At 45.3% G+C, this 17,376-nt stretch overlaps 1 protein-coding gene across 1 annotated transcript; it reads left to right on the forward strand.

The window, feature by feature from the left end:
* Positions 1-13,962: 13,962 nt before the first annotated feature.
* LOC110607567 lies at positions 13,963-14,550 on the forward strand. The gene has a single exon (XM_021746704.1). The coding sequence runs from the start codon at positions 13,963-13,965 to the stop codon at positions 14,548-14,550; it is 588 nt and encodes a 195-aa protein (XP_021602396.1).
* Positions 14,551-17,376: the final 2,826 nt, after the last annotated feature.

The raw sequence follows: 17,376 nt of genomic DNA on the forward strand, positions 1-17,376 counted from the left end.
CTATCCACCATATCCGATGTATCCCTCTTCCCCTACCCATCCAAGTGCAGCACACCTAGAGCCAAATGAACCAGTATTACCACCAGAACCAGTAGCCCCTGTTGTTGACAGACATGACCCTAGCTCATCTGGAGGTAAAGTCCAAATGACGGAGTACTTGAAATTGGATGCTCCTAAATACAACACGGGAGAGGATCCATTTGATTACCTCAGAGCAGTTAGGATGATAACCAGTGAATTGAGAGCAGATGATAGGAGAGCCATTGAGATGGCAGGTTTCACACTAAAATGCAAGAAAGCCAGAGAATGGTTTAAGAATTATGTGGAGCCTAGAATGGACAGCATGTCATGGGGAGAGTTCGCCAATGAGTTTGCAGGCTGGGCTTTTCCTGACAGTTCGAGGGAGATGAAAGTAATTGAATTTGAACAGTTGAGACAGACAGATGAGATGAGTGTTGATGAATTCACAGATAAGTTCCTGGATCTGCTTCAATACGTGGGTCAAGCCTATGATACTGATCAGAAGAAAGCAAGGAGATATACGATGAGACTGCATCCCAGGTATGCTTCCTTGATTCTTCCAGCAGAAAAGGAGAGTTTCCATACTATAGTAGACGCAGCCAGGAAAATGGAAGCTAGTGCCAATATTCAGAAACAGTCAAAGGCACAGGCTTCGGGTGCTAAAGCCCCCACACCAAGCAGTAAAAGATGGGATAGAGCAAAGGGAACAAAGAGTAAGTTCTGGAGTAAAGTCAAGTCAGGTCTGGGAATAGGTAGTGGCTCAAGCTCTGGCACAGCTCCAGTCTGCAGACGATGCGGAAAACCACATGGAGGAGTTTGTCGGTTGGGATCTACAGCTTGTTTTCGATGTGGACAGGAAGGGCATATTGCTCGGGATTGTCCGCAGATGACTTTTGCACCATCCCAGCAGATGAGTTCAGGCAGTGTGGTACAGCCAGTTGTACGGCCAGCAGCTCCAGTCATGCCTCAGACTAGTGGCAGAGGTAGAGGGAGAGGGGTAGCCTCTACTTCAGCAGCAGGTTCCCGAGGTGGAAATCCGGTAGCCCCAGCACGGATTTTCACAGTGACACAGGAGGAGGCTAACACGTCGAACACAGTGGTGTCAGGTAATCTCATCATTGGGTGTTCAGATGTGTATGCTTTGATGGACCCCGGTGCTTCTCATTCCTTTATTGCTTCGAGAGCCATAGAGCGATTGGGTTTGATCAGTTCTAAGTTAGAGTATCCTCTCTGGGTCAGTGGACCTAGATGTGACCCATCAGTGGCAGTGTCAGTCTGTCGTTTCAATCCAGTATTCATAGAGGGTAGATGCCTTCCAGCTGACCTTGTGGTTCTAGACTTGACAGATTTTGATGTCATTCTAGGGATGGATTGGCTATCTGCATATAGTGCTACGTTGGACTGTCGAGAGAAGCTAGTGAGTCTCAGAGACCAGGATGGGTCAGAGTGTGTCTTCAGAGGAGACAGGAGAGGTACACCCAGAGGTATGATTTCAGCCCTTCAGGCTCGTCGTTTGCTTAGGAGGGGTTGTCAGGGGTTTCTAGCTCATGTGAGAGAGCTAGACAGTCAGGTGAGGGAACCAGCCACAGTACCAGTAGTCCGAGAGTTTCTCGATGTGTTCCCAGACGATTTGCCAGGACTACCACCTGATAGGGAGATAGGGTTTGAAATTGAATTATTGCCAGGTACCAGACCTATCTCTATTCCTCCCTACAGGATGGCGACAGCTGAGTTAACAGAGTTGAAAGAACAGTTGCAGGACTTGGTAGATAAGGGTTTCATCCGCCCTAGTACCTCACCTTGGGGTGCTCCAGTACTCTTTGTCAGAAAGAAGGATGGATCCCTTAGACTTTGTATCGACTACAGACAGTTGAACAAGGTCACTATCAAGAATAGGTATCCCTTACCTCGGATTGATGATCTATTTGACCAGCTAGCTGGAGCAGGTTGTTTCTCGAAAATAGATCTGAGATCCGGGTATCATCAGTTGAGAGTCAGAGAGGCAGATGTGCCTAAGACAGCTTTCCGGACCAGATATGGGCATTATGAGTTCTTAGTGATGCCGTTCGGGTTGACTAACGCCCCTGCAGCATTTATGGATCTCATGAACAGGGTATTCAGTGAGTTTCTGGATCACTTTGTCATTGTGTTTATCGATGATATCTTAGTGTATTCCAGAGATGCAGAGGAGCATGCCCAGCATCTGAGGATTGTTCTGCAGACACTGAGAGAGCATGGTTTATATGCCAAGTTCTCGAAGTGTGAGTTTTGGTTGGGGAGCATTGCCTTCTTGGGACATGTGGTATCAGCAGAGGGTATTGAAGTAGACCCCAAGAAGATAGAGGCTGTAGCTAACTGGCCCAGACCCACGACAGTGACTGAGATTAAAAGTTTTCTGGGACTGGCAGGTTACTACAGGAGGTTCGTTCAGAACTTCTCAAAGATAGCAGCTCCTATGACCAAATTGACGCAGAAGAACCAGAAGTTTATCTGGTTAGACCAGTGTGAAGAGAGCTTTGAGGAGCTCAAGAGGAGATTGACAACAGCACCAGTGTTAGCTCTGCCTGTCAGTAATAAAGAGTTCACAGTGTTCTGTGATGCATCTCGAGTGGGATTGGGTTGTGTATTGATGCAGAGTGATAGAGTAATAGCTTATGCTTCTAGACAGTTGAAGAAGCACGAGTTGAATTACCCTACCCATGACCTGGAGATGGCAGCAGTTATCTTTGCACTTAAGATGTGGCGGCATTACCTCTACGGGGTTAAATGCGAGATCTTCACCGATCACAAGAGTTTACAGTACATCTTAAGTCAGAGAGAGCTGAATTTGCGGCAGAGAAGATGGGTCGAATTGCTCAGTGATTATGATTGTAAGATCCAGTATCATCCGGGTAAGGCGAATGTTGTCGCAGACGCCCTAAGCCGGAAGTCACTAGGTAGTTTATCCCATATAGCAGCAGAACGGAGACCGGTTGTGAGGGAGCTTTATAAGCTCTTTGACGAGGGATTACAGTTAGAGTTGTCTGGTACAGGTGCGTTGATAGCACAAATGAGAGTGACACCTGTGTTTCTGGAGCAGATAGCTCAGAGACAGCACGAGGACCCTGAGTTGATGAAAATTGCCAGGACTGTTCAGTCAGGCAATAGTGTAGAGTTCAGATTTGACAGCAAAGGGATCCTTCGCTATGGGAGTCGACTTTGTGTACCAGATAGGGGCAGTGTGAAGGAAGACATTATGAGGGAAGCTCATAATGCAAGGTACAGTGTTCACCCAGGAGCCACCAAGATGTATCAGGATCTGAAAAGGGTTTATTGGTGGCCAGCCATGAAGAAAGAAGTGGCGCAGTTCGTGACAGCCTGTGAGGTTTGTCAGAGGGTGAAATTAGAGCATCAGAAACCAGCCGGAATGCTTAACCCATTACCGATTCCAGAGTGGAAATGGGAGAACATAGCCATGGATTTTGTAGTGGGTTTACCAGTAGCGTCCAACAGGATAGACTCTATATGGGTGATTGTGGACAGACTCACGAAATCTGCTCATTTCATTCCAGTTAGAAGTAACTATTCTGTGGATAAGTTAGCACAGGTGTATCTGGATGAGATAGTGAGATTACATGGAGTTCCAGTGTCTATAGTTTCAGACAGAGGACCTCAGTTTACCTCCCGCTTTTTGCGGAGTCTGCAAAGTGCAATGGGCACAAGATTGGATTTTAGTACTGCTTTCCACCCACAGACTGATGGACAGTCAGAAAGGACCATCCAGACCATAGAGGATATGCTTCGCCTATGTGTGTTAGACTTTGGCGGTTCTTGGAGGCAGCATTTACCTTTGGTGGAGTTTGCCTACAATAACAGCTATCATGCGAGCATCGGGATGGCTCCTTATGAAGCTTTGTATGGGAGGAAGTGCAGATCCCCTGTTTGCTGGGAAGAGGTAGGAGAGAAGGCTCTTGCAGGGCCAGAGGTAGTAGACATTACCAGTAGAATGGTGCCCATGATCAGAGAAAGAATCAGAACAACTCAGAGCAGACAGAAAAGTTATGCAGACGTTCGCAGGAAGCAGTTAGAGTTTCAAGAGGGTAATTGGGTATTGCTAAAAGTGTCTCCAATGAAAGGAGTGGTTCGTTTTGGAAAGAAAGGTAAATTGGCTCCACGGTACATTGGACCCTTTGAGGTATTGCAGAGGATCGGAAATGTGTCGTATAACCTGGATTTACCTGCTTCTATGGAGAGAATTCACCCGGTATTTCATGTTTCTATGCTACGACAGTTTGTGTCAGATCCGAATCAGGTTCTGAGTGAGCCTGAGGTGGAGATTCATACGGATCTCACCTATATAGAGCAGCCAGTGCGGATTCTGGACATGCAGATCAGACAGCTAAGGAACAAGGAGATTCCGATGGTGAAAGTTCTATGGAACCACCATAATCTAGAAGAGTGCACCTGGGAGACGCGGGAGTCTATGCTCCAGCAGTATCCACATCTGTTTTGAGGTTAGTTTCCTCCTTGTGTTTTGTTTTTGTTGTTTTAGGAACATTCGAGGACGAATGTTCTTAAGGAGGGGAGAATGTAATACCCGGCTAGAGTCCGGCACCGGAATTCCTGTTGTTTGGTGGAATCTGGGGTGTCGGAATTCTAGAAAAAGGTAGAATTTATGTTTTACTAAGTGGTATGTTTTGTAGTGATGTTTTACGGTTAATGGAAGTGAGTTTTGAGTTGAAATAACCTAAGGCAGTTGAGCCAAGTTCGGCCGCCGAAAGTGCTCAATATTCGGCTTCCGAATTCAGGTTCGGCCCCCGAATGTTGCATGGTTTTGCATGCGATTCGGCAGCCGAAGCTGAGTTGCTTAGCCAGCAGTTTTGTATCCCTTAGTCAGCATTTTGGACAGGTGTTATCACCAGCTCATGTCCAGACGTTGGCCACGTCTCCCCTGGTTTATTTGCTGAGTTTGAGCAGCTCATGCAGAGTGTTTTGATTGTGCACAAGGGTTTGAATGGTTTGAAGCAAAAAGCTAAGTTTGTGAGAGTTTGAGAGTTTGAGGAGAGTTGGTCCGTTTTTCTTGTTCAGAGTGTTCGTCTTCGTGTTACAGGATGTAAGTGATGCTCTTGAACATGTTTTTATGTGTTTTCTGAAGGTTTTATGGAAGGTAAGGGAGAGAGATGCATGTTTAAGTGAGAAGTAGTGGTTTTGATGAAGTTATGCATTATACATGTTTCTGTGTTTGTTTGATTTGTTGTTTGGGGTTATTAGATAGTTTTGGACCCCTGTGATCATATACATGCGTATATGTGTGTTGAGGAGTATGGTTTGAATGGGTGAAGGGAAGGAGAAGATGGTTTGCCGTTGAAGCTGAGTTCTGGATGAACTCAGGTTCGGCAGCCGAAGGTTCATTCGGCCGCCGAACCTCTTGCATGGTGGCTTGGCTGCCACAGCCTGTTTTGCATGTTCGGCTCTGTTTGGGGGATTCGGCCGCCGAAGGTGCCGCCGAAGGTGCTTGAGTTTCGTCTCTGGAGAGGACATTCGGCCGCCGAACCTGCCGCCGAAAGTGTCCTGTCCAGCTTTCTTTTGCATGCTTTGCAGGGATAGTTGAGTGAGTTTAAGGGGATTCTTGGGGAAGTTTAAGAGAGTTATTCTACGCTTGTTTGGTCCCTCATTTGAGTCCATCTGTATAGGTACAGACCAGAGGAACCAGAGAGAGCAGCAGTGAGTACTGCTCCAGAGGTTCAGAACCTGCAGAGTCAGTCAGTCCAGATAGCCAGAGGTGAGTGGAACTAAACGTAATTCTTTTACTTGCAAAATGGAATGTTTTAGCATATCTCATGCATCATGTTTATGCCATAGGTTGATTGCATTAGTATCCACGAATATGTTGCATTGCATTGTTAATTGTTGATGTGGGTAAATGCTGAATGATCCCATAGTCACAGACAGGAAGTCCAGGAGCCTTTGACTACGCCTTGGCAGGTATAGCGAAGTCCAGGAGCCTTTGACTACGCCCTGGCAGGTATAGCAAAGTCCAGGAGCCTTTGACTACGCCCTGGCAATGGTAAGTACAGAGGTGTTATATACACATATACATATATGACAGGAAGACCAGGTGCTCGATTCTACGCCCTGGCACAGAGTTACTGGGACTATGTGGTGACAGGTTTACTCTTGATGTGGCTTGTCTGTGATATGGTGCATTTCATGAGATCATATTTTACTGAGATGTTTTACTGTTCTACTCACTGGGCTATAGAGCTCATCCCACTCCCTTAACCCCAGTTTTGCAGGTTCAGTGTACAGTGTACAGGGACAGTCCAGCAGAGTGCAGGAAAAGTAAAGAGATCTGTAATAGCTTAGAGTGGACATGTAATATTAAAGAGATGTAATAGTTGTTGCTTGACCTAGTGATGTATGTTTTGTACATGCTCTGTATATGTATATATGTTTTCCTGTATGTGAAAACCAGGCTTAACAGGTATGAGTTAACCCATCTAGAGCAAGCTCTAGTCAGGGATACAGAGTACAGAGTACATGAGTACAGAGTACAGAGATAGTGCATGCACAGGTTAAGCCTTGGTTCAGAAAAGAGTTTTATTTTCACAAAAAATGTATGATCATGTATGAGGTTTACAGGTACACAGAGAGTATAGCAGGCTTGCTACGGGTTCTGGCGGCCTTAAGCCGACCTGAATCCTAGCGCCGGTGACGGTCCATTTTGGGGTCGTTACAGCTAGAATCCTTTGCTACCAAGTTCACACTGCGCTACTATCTTTCTCACTTATGCAACTGCTTTTCAACTCTTACATGCTACAGGTACCACTGTAAAGGAAAAGGTGAAGATGAGTCTAGTCTCCATCCTCACTTGACTTCCAGACGCTCTTGGTTTGTTACCAATGGTAAACCTGCTAGCTTGTCCAGGATAACATATAACACTCTTTCTCTTTTTCTGTCTATGAGTACTGAGGCTGGTTCCCTGACCTGGCTATTATGCTCTCGAACAAGAGCAAGAACTCCTTGACTACCGTTCCTCAAGACTTCACGAGCCTGTAGGGCTGATATCAAACTTCTGGGTATACTATACTGTCCCCCCTAAGGACTGCCTCTGATCCATCTTACAATCTATACTTTCTTACCTTGTCTCTGCAGACACAGGTAATACTATGAGTAGCTAGCCAATCCGCCCTAGAATGACATCACATAGTCAACTCTAGAACCATAAGGTCAGCTGGATCGCATCTACTCACAATGAACTCTAAACTGAACTGACTGACTGACTCTGCCATAGATGGATCACACTCGGGTCTACCAACCCAAAGAGATCACTCTAAGCCCAGAAGTTATCAAACCCCCCTCTATCTACGGCTCTCAAAACAACAGGAAAAGAAACATCAGGGTCCACTATAACCTACACATCTGAACACCCTCAAGTGACTGTATCTGACGTCACCGTGTTCGATGTGTTAGCCTCTGACTGAGTCAGGATGAAGATCCAGGCTAAAGCTAACGAATCTTCCCTCGGGAACCGACGAAAAAAAAGGAGAACTCTCTTCTCCTGCCTCAACCCCTGTCCTGAAACATGGCTAGAGCTACAGGCTGAGTTACACTACTAGAAGTCATCTGCTGGGACTGTGCCAATCAGGGCCGCAGTAGGACACTCACACACAAGATGAGTCCTTCCTGCTCGCATCTATAAATGCCGTAGTCCCATGCCAACAAACTCCTTTTGTGTACACTCCACGCCTCCCGTATCCAGAACTATCTAAACTAGAGCTTAATTGCCATCTAATCCCAGACTAAACTGAACTCTCTTTCTGAATTTATCTGTCCTTTACATTTCTACTATTCTATTCTTTCTCTGCTCTATTTCTCTTATTTTGCTTGATTTCACTTACTCTTTTCTTACTTACTTTTCTTGTTTTCTTCCTCTTCTAGTTCTTCCTCTCTTTTCTACCTTATTTGATAGATCACTCTCCCTATACCTGGATTTATAAAATCCATGGCTATGGCTCTCGAGCTCTGTCGACTCCCTAACCTTTAACTACTCACTCGTCTCTGAACCTTTATCTCTGAACATTGAACTTTATTACACTTTACTATTCTCACATCAACTGATATTCCACTAATGCCCAGAAAACCATACACACCAGAACACTCAAAAGTGAGCTTACATGGCACCACTGTGTTCACTGTATCTGTCTCTAGCTGAACCTGAGTGAAAATCCGAGCCGGAACTAACGGACTTCCACTTAAGGAACCTCCTGAAGAAGGAACTACCCCTCTTTCTCTACCTCTGCCCTGCACTGAGGTTGGAGCTTCTGGTGGACTTATATTGTCTGAGGATGTCTGCGGGAACTGTGCTGATACAGTCATAGTAGGACACTCTCGTGCCATATGCCCCTCCTGTCCGCACCTGAAACATGCTGTTGTCCCAGCCCGACAGACTCCTTTGTGCCTCCTACCGCACCTCGCACATCTAGCACTATCCCAACCAGAACTCGAACCTTCGCAAAACCCATGCCAAACTTTACCCTATTCCAGAACTCTCTTTTCTTTGACCCTTCAGGCCTCTCACTTTCTTTTTATTCTTTGCAGCAGCCTCACCCAAAGGGAAACGATCACTGTTCTCTAGGTAAGTTTCTACACTCATGTTTTCTGTCTGCTCTAGCTGCGCAAAGTCACTCTCATTACACTCCCTTGAGCTATCTGGACAAGCCCATCCTGCAAACTCTGTAGCAAACTGCTCCCAGGATAAGCTTTCTACCCTCGGGTCCACATACTGGGTGAACCATTCCCTTGCCTTCTCACATTTCAATGTGACCCCTGCCATCTGAATGGCTCTACTCTCACTAACTCCCAACTCATCAGCTATCATCTTGACCATTCTAAGATACTCAACAAGGTCATCACCAGTCTCAAATGTGGGAACATCCAACCTCAAATAGTCTGTTATCTGCACCATACTTCCTCCAGGTGAACTAGGCTTGGGTGTTTGGACAACTGGGGCTACTGATTCTACTGGTGGTGGAGGAGGTGCAACATTCCCTGGGGTCGGGTTTACTGAACCTGGGTAACAAAAGAAGGGTGGAAACATGGTATACTGTGAATATGACGGTGGATATGGCGGGTAAAAGGAAGGATAGGGCATAAAGGTGGGATATGGGTTATACCTAGGACACTCCGATGTACCCCCCATCAGGTACTCTGCCCCCCACGGGTAGGGTGGATACTGAGATGGAACAAATCTCGAGGCCTGAGTGCCTCCTTGGGACTCACCCATATCTCCTCCTAACCTACTCCTGCCAAAGCTACCATCTCTACTTTGCTCATCCTCCTCGATTTCTCTCATAAACCCTGACATACCACTCTGAACGACTCCCCTTCTACTCTCATCCACAGACCTTCTAGGGTCCCTTGATGTACCTTCTCTACTTACTCTATCTGATGTTGCCCTTTGCAGAACGGGAAGATGGACATCCATGTCCTCATCCTCCGGTGGAGCTCCAGTCAATCGAGCAGATTGACAAGTTCCTCTCATCCTGCCTCTGACAAGCACAACATCACACAAAAATATCATCAAATAATCCATGTGAGAACACATGAATTCTCAGCACATATCAAACATATCAATAATGCACATGCAACTCATCATGGCATTTCACATCAGCATGCAAGACAGGACTCCACATCCTATCCTAGTGGACATGATTTTTACCTATTGTGCTTCCCCTCCTATACAAGACAACACCTCTTTCCGATGTGGGATATCTCTAGTCCTTGAGCATCTTTGCTCAACACATCGTACTCTTGAGGCCCTATGCTCTGATACCAATCTGTAACGACCCAGAAACCGGTACCCCTTAGTAACGGTCCGAACCATCACTGGCACTAGGATCCAGATCGGCTTAAGGCCGCCGGGACCCGTAGTCAGCCAACTATACTCTCTGTGTACCTGATAAATCCCATACATAATACAAAGCCACTCAGCAATCCTGTAAAACTCTGTAGGCTTACCTACTGCTACTCACATATGTCAATCTGGCATGGCCCTCAGGGCCTATACCAGGGACTACTATCTGCTGTGGGTCAAGGGAGTAAACCCTTTTAATCTGTAACACATCCCACTGGTATCTCATCAAAGCCATACATTAAGCCTAACTCACACATTTCTCATCAAGAAACGTAAAACAGGATTCATGGACAAAGGGATTAATCATACACCACACGACAACAAAGACACTAGGGAAAGCACAAGTCTATCCAGTATACGACAGTACATATCTATACATTACATTACAACTCATCTTTGAATTACATCATGTCCACGATACTATTACAACATACATTCATGCATAACTTTCCTCTGTACTCTTGCTGACTTTGACTTCCCATAGCTATCTCAGAACCTGCAAAACTGGGATTAAGGGAGTGGGATGAGCTCTAGAGCCCAGTGAGGAGGAACAATAAAAACAGTTCATTAATTACATGCTCTCATGAAATGCATCACAGCACAAACATATCATCTCAAGGATGAATTTGTCACCAACAACCCTCAACTACATGTTATCATAATGCCAACTGTGCCAAGGAGACTATGTCATCACCTGGTCTATACTTATCTCTCTGCCAACTGTGCCAAGGAGACTCTGTCATCACCTGGTCTACACTTATCTCTCTGATTTGACAGCCCAGCTGTCTCACTCATAGTACCAGGAGCGACCTGGACTATCCAGGGGCGACCTGGTATGGCTATCTCATGCCATAACTCTGTATCTGCTCTCTGTCAAGGGCTAAGGATCATCCAACATTCATCCACAGGAACAACATCTTATGCAATGCGTCATATTCGTGAATTCTAATGCAACACAACCTAATACATAACATAGCAGTTTATGATGCATGGATCATGCTAGAATCATGTCAATTCTCAAGATAAAATCGTAGGTTTAGTTCCACTCACCTGTAGCCCCTGCTTGGTTAACTCTGGGCTACCTCTAACTCTGAAACAGCTCCTACTGCTAACCACCTCGGTTCCTCGGGTCCAATCCTACAATGGAGGACGTGAATGAGGTACCAAACATACTCTGTACAACCGATACACAACTCCCCAAAACCCCTCTAGAACCCCTCAAACCATGCATGCAAAACAAGCAAAGGAAGGCTGGACAGGGCACCTTCGGCAGCACCTTCGGCGGCCGAATGTCTCCTCTAGAGACGAAAGTCGGGCATGTTCGGCGGCCGAATCCTCCTTCGGCTGTCGAACCTGAGTTCATCCAGAACTCAGCTTCGTGCACAAGGACGCCTTCCAGACCCTCCAAACTCTCTCAACATGCTTCCAACCTCTCCAAAACATGCATAACTCATACAACAAGCATATAGGAGCTTAAGATAACTTAAACTCCAACAAACAAGCTCATCAAACACACACAAAGCATAAAGGGGCCATAAACCCTCATATGCACAACTCATGCAAACTCATGCATAAACTCCTTTTCCCTTCATCAAACTCATAGAAAACAGTATAAACACCAAGGATCTCCACTTACCTCTTGAAGACCAAAGGCTGGTGTGATCCAAACTCAAAGATATGGAGATTCAAGCTCCAAACTTCTCCAAGCTATCAAACTCTTCAAAAACACATAAAACTTACTTAAAACTTGTTTAACTTTGACAAAGTTGAAGAAAAACCATGAAAACAATCCAAGGAGATCAAGAACTCACCTAGGCCAGAAAGAGAGACGAAACCCTCCTCTGGTTTATGGACTCGGTGCCCTATATAGCTGAACAACTGCCTCAGCTTCAGCAGCCGAAACTGCATGCGAAACCATACAACGTTCGGCGGCCGAACATTGCCTTCGGGGGCCGAATCCAGGGCACTTTCGGCGGCCGAACTTTACCTTCGGCGGCCGAACATGGTAGAATGCCTCCTTGGCCTTTTCTCTTCAAAACTCAATCCTTTTTCACTCTAAACCTTTAAAACACTTGAAATCATTTTAAAAAACTTTCTCTTACCCTTCCAGAGACCTCTGACATCCTCGAATTCCACCGGACGGTAGAAATTCCGATGTCTGAATCTAGCCGGATATTACAATACATACATAACCAAAGGGGCAATTGATGACCGCTGGGTTTCACCACCCCGATACGAGGCCGAGCCCATGATGATAGCTCTAGTCCAAGGTTCACAAAGCCTCTTAAATGGGCCGACCCAGACCATTTGACCTTAAAATTAGGCCTCCTTTGGACCTCAGCCTCTTCACTCCCCAGCTCGGTTATGAAGCCTAGCAGGAGAAGGAATAACAGGCCCATTCACCTAATAGGTCTATTTACACGCGTGCTCTGGGAAAAATTAAATGGCCGTTCAGAATGAAGCATATGCCTGACACTTTGTACGTACGTATCCGTATGACAAAGATAGATGGCCCAATAGCAGCAAAACCGTTGGACGCCATTAGTAGACAAAAGAAAAAAGAATAAAAGAAGAGGAGCATATACCTCTCAGATCAAGCTTACTCAATCATTGTAAACCCAATTTTTCTGGATCTCAGGTCATCAATTGGCGCCGTCTGTGGGAACGAAGGAGATCTTTCCATCACCAGAGTTCCACTCTTACAAAACCAACTGTGATCCACAATAGCCAACCATAACGAAAACAACATTACCAATACCCCCAATGACCTAAGCTCTGCCCAGGAGGGGCAACAGTTCTCTTTCTCCAGCCCCACAACTCCCAATAACCAACCACCAACCCCTTTTAATCCCTCGCCGAGCTCAGCAGGGAATGTACTCGGAGCGACCTTATCTAACCAAGACCTCCAGGCCATGGCCTTCCAGTTACAAAACACCGCCCACTGGCTGGGGCAAATGATGCAACAAAGGGGCTTTGGCACCCCATCGAATGTGTTGCCTGTGATAGAAGCAATCCAAACCAATGAGCCCCAGCCTACCTTCAATCACCCCCAACAAAACAGCAGAGAAACAGGAGAAAGAGGCAGAAGGGTGAGTGAAGAAGAAGAGCCAGAGGCTAGAGTCCATGGAAGAAGGGTAAAGGAGCTGATAGAAAATGACGAGGAGGACAATTACTTTGCCAGAACAACCAGAAGAATAGAGAGCAAAGAATGGAAGGAGGAGTATCGCGAGGAGAAGAGGCCCAGACAAGAAGAAGAAAATGTAGATCAAATGCTGCAGAAAATGAGAGAATAGCTCTTGGCCGAGTTGGGGGCGAAGGATAACAATCAGACCCTCTTACCCGTATCCTCACCTTTCTCGAGATGGGTGCAGCAGGAGACCATCCCCAAAAAGTTCATGATGCCGCCTATGGCAGCATACAATGGAACGGAAAATCCCAGGGAGCACATCCTTAACTATAAAACTTTCATGGAGCTGCAGGCCTTATCAGATGCCTTGATGTGCAAGGTATTCCCTACAGCGCTCACAGGGCTAGCACGGGAGTGGTTCAATAGCCTGGAAGCTGGGAGTATCAGAAGTTTCGGAGATCTTGCCAATGTTTTCATCATCCAGTTCATAGCAGGAGTGCCGGCTGACAGAAAAACTAGTTACCTGGAGACGGTTAGGCAGAGGAGAAATGAATCCTTGAGGGAATATGTAGCCCATTTCAATACGGAGGTCCTACAAATCCCTAAACTAGATGAGGGTAGGGCAGTGGAAGCCATGTAGAAAGGGACCACCTCTCCTGAGTTCTTCGGCTCGTTGAGTAGGAAGCCCCCTACCTCGCTGGCAGAACTGATGAAGAGGGCAGAAAAATACATAAGGCAGGATGATGCCTTGATGACGAGCAGATTCACCAAGGAGGCAGCAGACAAAGGAAAAGCCTCGGAGGAAAGGAGGCCGGATGAGGCGTAGAGACAACCCTGGGACCGGAGGGACCAAAAACCATTTCCTCCATGAGTTCCTGAGACCCTGACCCCTCTCAATGCCTCCCGAGCCGAAGTGCTCATGGAAGTCAAAAATAAGGAGTTTCTTCAGTGGCCTAAGCCCATGAAAGTTGAAGCAAGCCAAAGAGATGCTGACAAATACTGTCAGTACCATCGCACGCATGGCCACGACACTAATAACTGTTACCAGCTGATCAGCGAGATTGAAAGGCTGATTAAAAGAGGACACCTGCGGAACTTTGTGAAAAAATTGGAAGGAGAAAGGCCACAGCAAAATCCTACTACAGAAAGACCTCGGAGTCCAGAAACAAGACCAGTGAATGACGGTTCCAGTGGAACCATCAATATGGTTGTCGGGGGAACTGGAGGTCGGATGACCAGGAGAGGAAGAAAAAGGGGTCGAGATAGGGAAGGCAGTAGTACTGAAGTCATGCAAGTGGCAAAACATTCTCCGACGGTCATCTCTTTCTCCCTAGAAGATGCCCACGGCATTCAGATGCCTCACGACGATGCTCGCGTTATTGAAGCCGTCATTCACAACTACCGAGTCAGGAAGATCCTGGTTGACGATGGAAGCAAGGTGAACTTATTGCCGTATAGGGTCTTCCAACAAATGAGAATTTTCGAAGAGCAGTTTGTCCGGGATTAGGCCCCGGTGAAGGGGATCGAAGGAGTCCTTGTAACGACCCAGAAACCGGACCGCTACCGACGCTAGGATCCAGATCGACTTAAGGTCACCGGGACCCGTAGCAAGCCTACTATACATCCTATCATACCTGATAAATTCCATACATGATTAAAATTTTCAAGAAAACTTAAACTTTTTCATACACCAAGCTTGACCTGTGCATGCACTATAACTGAAAACATACAAACCCCATATTAGAGCCATCATCAAATGCTCTAGTTGGGTCAACATATCATATGTCAAGCCTGTTTCAACATAACTCAGCATTAAAACATTTCATATAGATCATGTACAAAAAGGGATTTGATGTAAGCACGACCAACAACACCAAAAATGATGATCTAGCATTGCCTCAAGGACCAATTACAAAGTTGAGATCCAAGAGGATGAAGGAAGCACTTCAAGGATTCATGAAGGAATATGTTGAAGCTTTGCAAGTTCATTTTGAAGTTGAAGAACAATCTGGCCATTCCAAGTCAATTAGGCCGAATGTGTCCTTATTGACAATCCAAATTTTGTATTTATAGTGGGTAGTTATAACAGCCCGGAAATCGGTACCTCTCTGTAACGGCCCAAACTGCTCGGTAGCCGAAGGGACATTCGGCCGCCGAACTCCTTGAAGAGGTGGCTTCGGTTGCCAAAGCTCACCCCCGTGAGAGTTGAGTTTCGGCTCTGGAAGGGGGATTCGGCCGCCGAAGGTGCCGCCGAAGGTTAGAGACTTTCATCTCTGGAGTGTTTCAACCCCCGAACCTTGCCCCCGAAAGGGTTCGGCAGCCGAAAGTAGAGATTCGGTCGTCGAAGGTGCTTGAGTTTTGGCTCTGGAGAGGACATTCGGCCGTCGAAAGTGTTCTGTCTAGCTTTCTTTTGCATGCTTTATGTGCTTGTTTTAGGAGGGTTTAGGGGTTCTTTGGGGCCTTGTTTACGAGTTGGTTATGAGTTCTTCAGAGTATGTTTGCCACCTCATTCGAGTCCATTTGTGTAGGATTGGACCCGAGAGATCGAGGAGGTCATCAGTGTTTGTAGGTGTAGAGTCAGTTCAGTATCTGCTAAAGGAGCAGAGGTGAGTAGAACTAAACTTAATGTTTTGAATATGAGAAATGTTATATATTGGTAGCATGTTTCATGCATCATGAGTTTCATGAGTATGCAATAGGTTGATTGCATTAGTCGACACGAATATGCTACATTACATTCGTTCTTGTTGATGGGGATTGGACCCAGGCGACTCCAATAGCCCATGATCTGTTATGGCTAGATAAGACCTGTGGGAGCTCCATAGGAGGGGCCGGGCGCTAGTTCATGTAGTGACCTGGGAGTCCATAGGGGTCGGACACCGACAGAGGGAGTTTTGGGGTCATGTCTAATCCGAGATGTGAACTGTTTGTGCTATGACGCATTTCATGAGAGCATGTAATTATTGACTTGTTTTCATTGTTCCTACTCACTGAGCTCTAGTAGCTCATCCCTTTCCCTTAACCCCAGTTTTGCAGGGCTAGAGTTAGCCAGGGAAGAGCAGAGTCAGCAGGATGTCAGCTATGGTCTTGCTTGTGTAATAGAGTAGTGGACATGATGTAAATTAAAGAGATATATGTAAAGGCATGTAATAGATCTCTTACCCTTCTAGAAACGCCGACATCCTCGAATTCCACCAAACGGTAAGACTTCCGATGCCTGATCTAGTCTTGGTATTACAGTAGTTATTTAGTAGTTGGTAGTTAACCAGTAGTGGGTAGTTATTTAGTAGTGTGTAGTTAACCAGTAGTGGGTAGTTATCCAGTAGTGGATAGTGGCATAGATCATGGATCCATGCAAAGTAGTGGGTAGTGGCATAGATCATGGGTCCATGCATAGTAGTGGGAAGTGGCAAAGATCATGGGTCTTTATTTAGGTTATATAAGCATCTCTTTTTCTATATTGTATACAGGTTATCAATTATTCAATACAATTGCTTTATGCGATTATTCTTTGAGAGCTTAAGAGAGATCTTGGTTCTTGACATTGCATCACGAATAAGGTTTGATACTAACTAGTGTGATTCTTATTCTTGCTGCTCTTAAAATCAATCCATTATAAGTGTTCTTAATTGCATGTTAATTAAGGGTGCTTTAGATTGGGGAATTATTTACTGAATTAAGTTCTTTTTACTAAGGTATGTGTCGTTTCAGTCTCTAATAGGCTGGGGTTCCGCATCAATTGGTATCAGAGCTAGGCTTAGTAATAATTTCTTAACTATCCTTTGCGTCTTTGCATTCAGTTTTGTCCATTATTGGCTGAATATATCACTTTGAAAATCTGGTTTAGGATACCTATTAGAGTCGAATACATTGTTTGGTTGCTGTTCAAATCAAATTTTACCCTAAATTCTTGTTTAGGCAGAATTACTATCTTTAGTGATTTGGTTTATGCTTTCTGCCCTAATTCATATGCTGCTATTCTAATACTCTTAGAATAGTATTTCCAGTGTTTTACTTCTGTCCATATAAAAAAAAAAAACCAAAACAAGAAGAAAAAAAAAAGAAAAAAAAGAATTTCTGCCACTTTGGGTCATTTGTTCAAACTTCATTCTGATTGATATCTACTGATATAAATCATATTTCATATACCTTGAACATATTTCTGGGCTTGGAATTCGAAATACATGTTTGGGGTAGGTTTAGGGCAAATTTGGGTAGTATTTTCACAAAACAGTTGTACTTAATACTTGCTGTTTTAAGTGTCTATTTTGTTTGCTTGCTTTGAATTGTTTCTGTTGAGTCAATATTAATATCAGTTAACCTAGAATTGCAT

This window comes from Manihot esculenta, chromosome 9 (assembly GCF_001659605.2).
Source record: "Manihot esculenta cultivar AM560-2 chromosome 9, M.esculenta_v8, whole genome shotgun sequence".
Classification (NCBI taxonomy): Eukaryota; Viridiplantae; Streptophyta; class Magnoliopsida; order Malpighiales; family Euphorbiaceae; genus Manihot; species Manihot esculenta.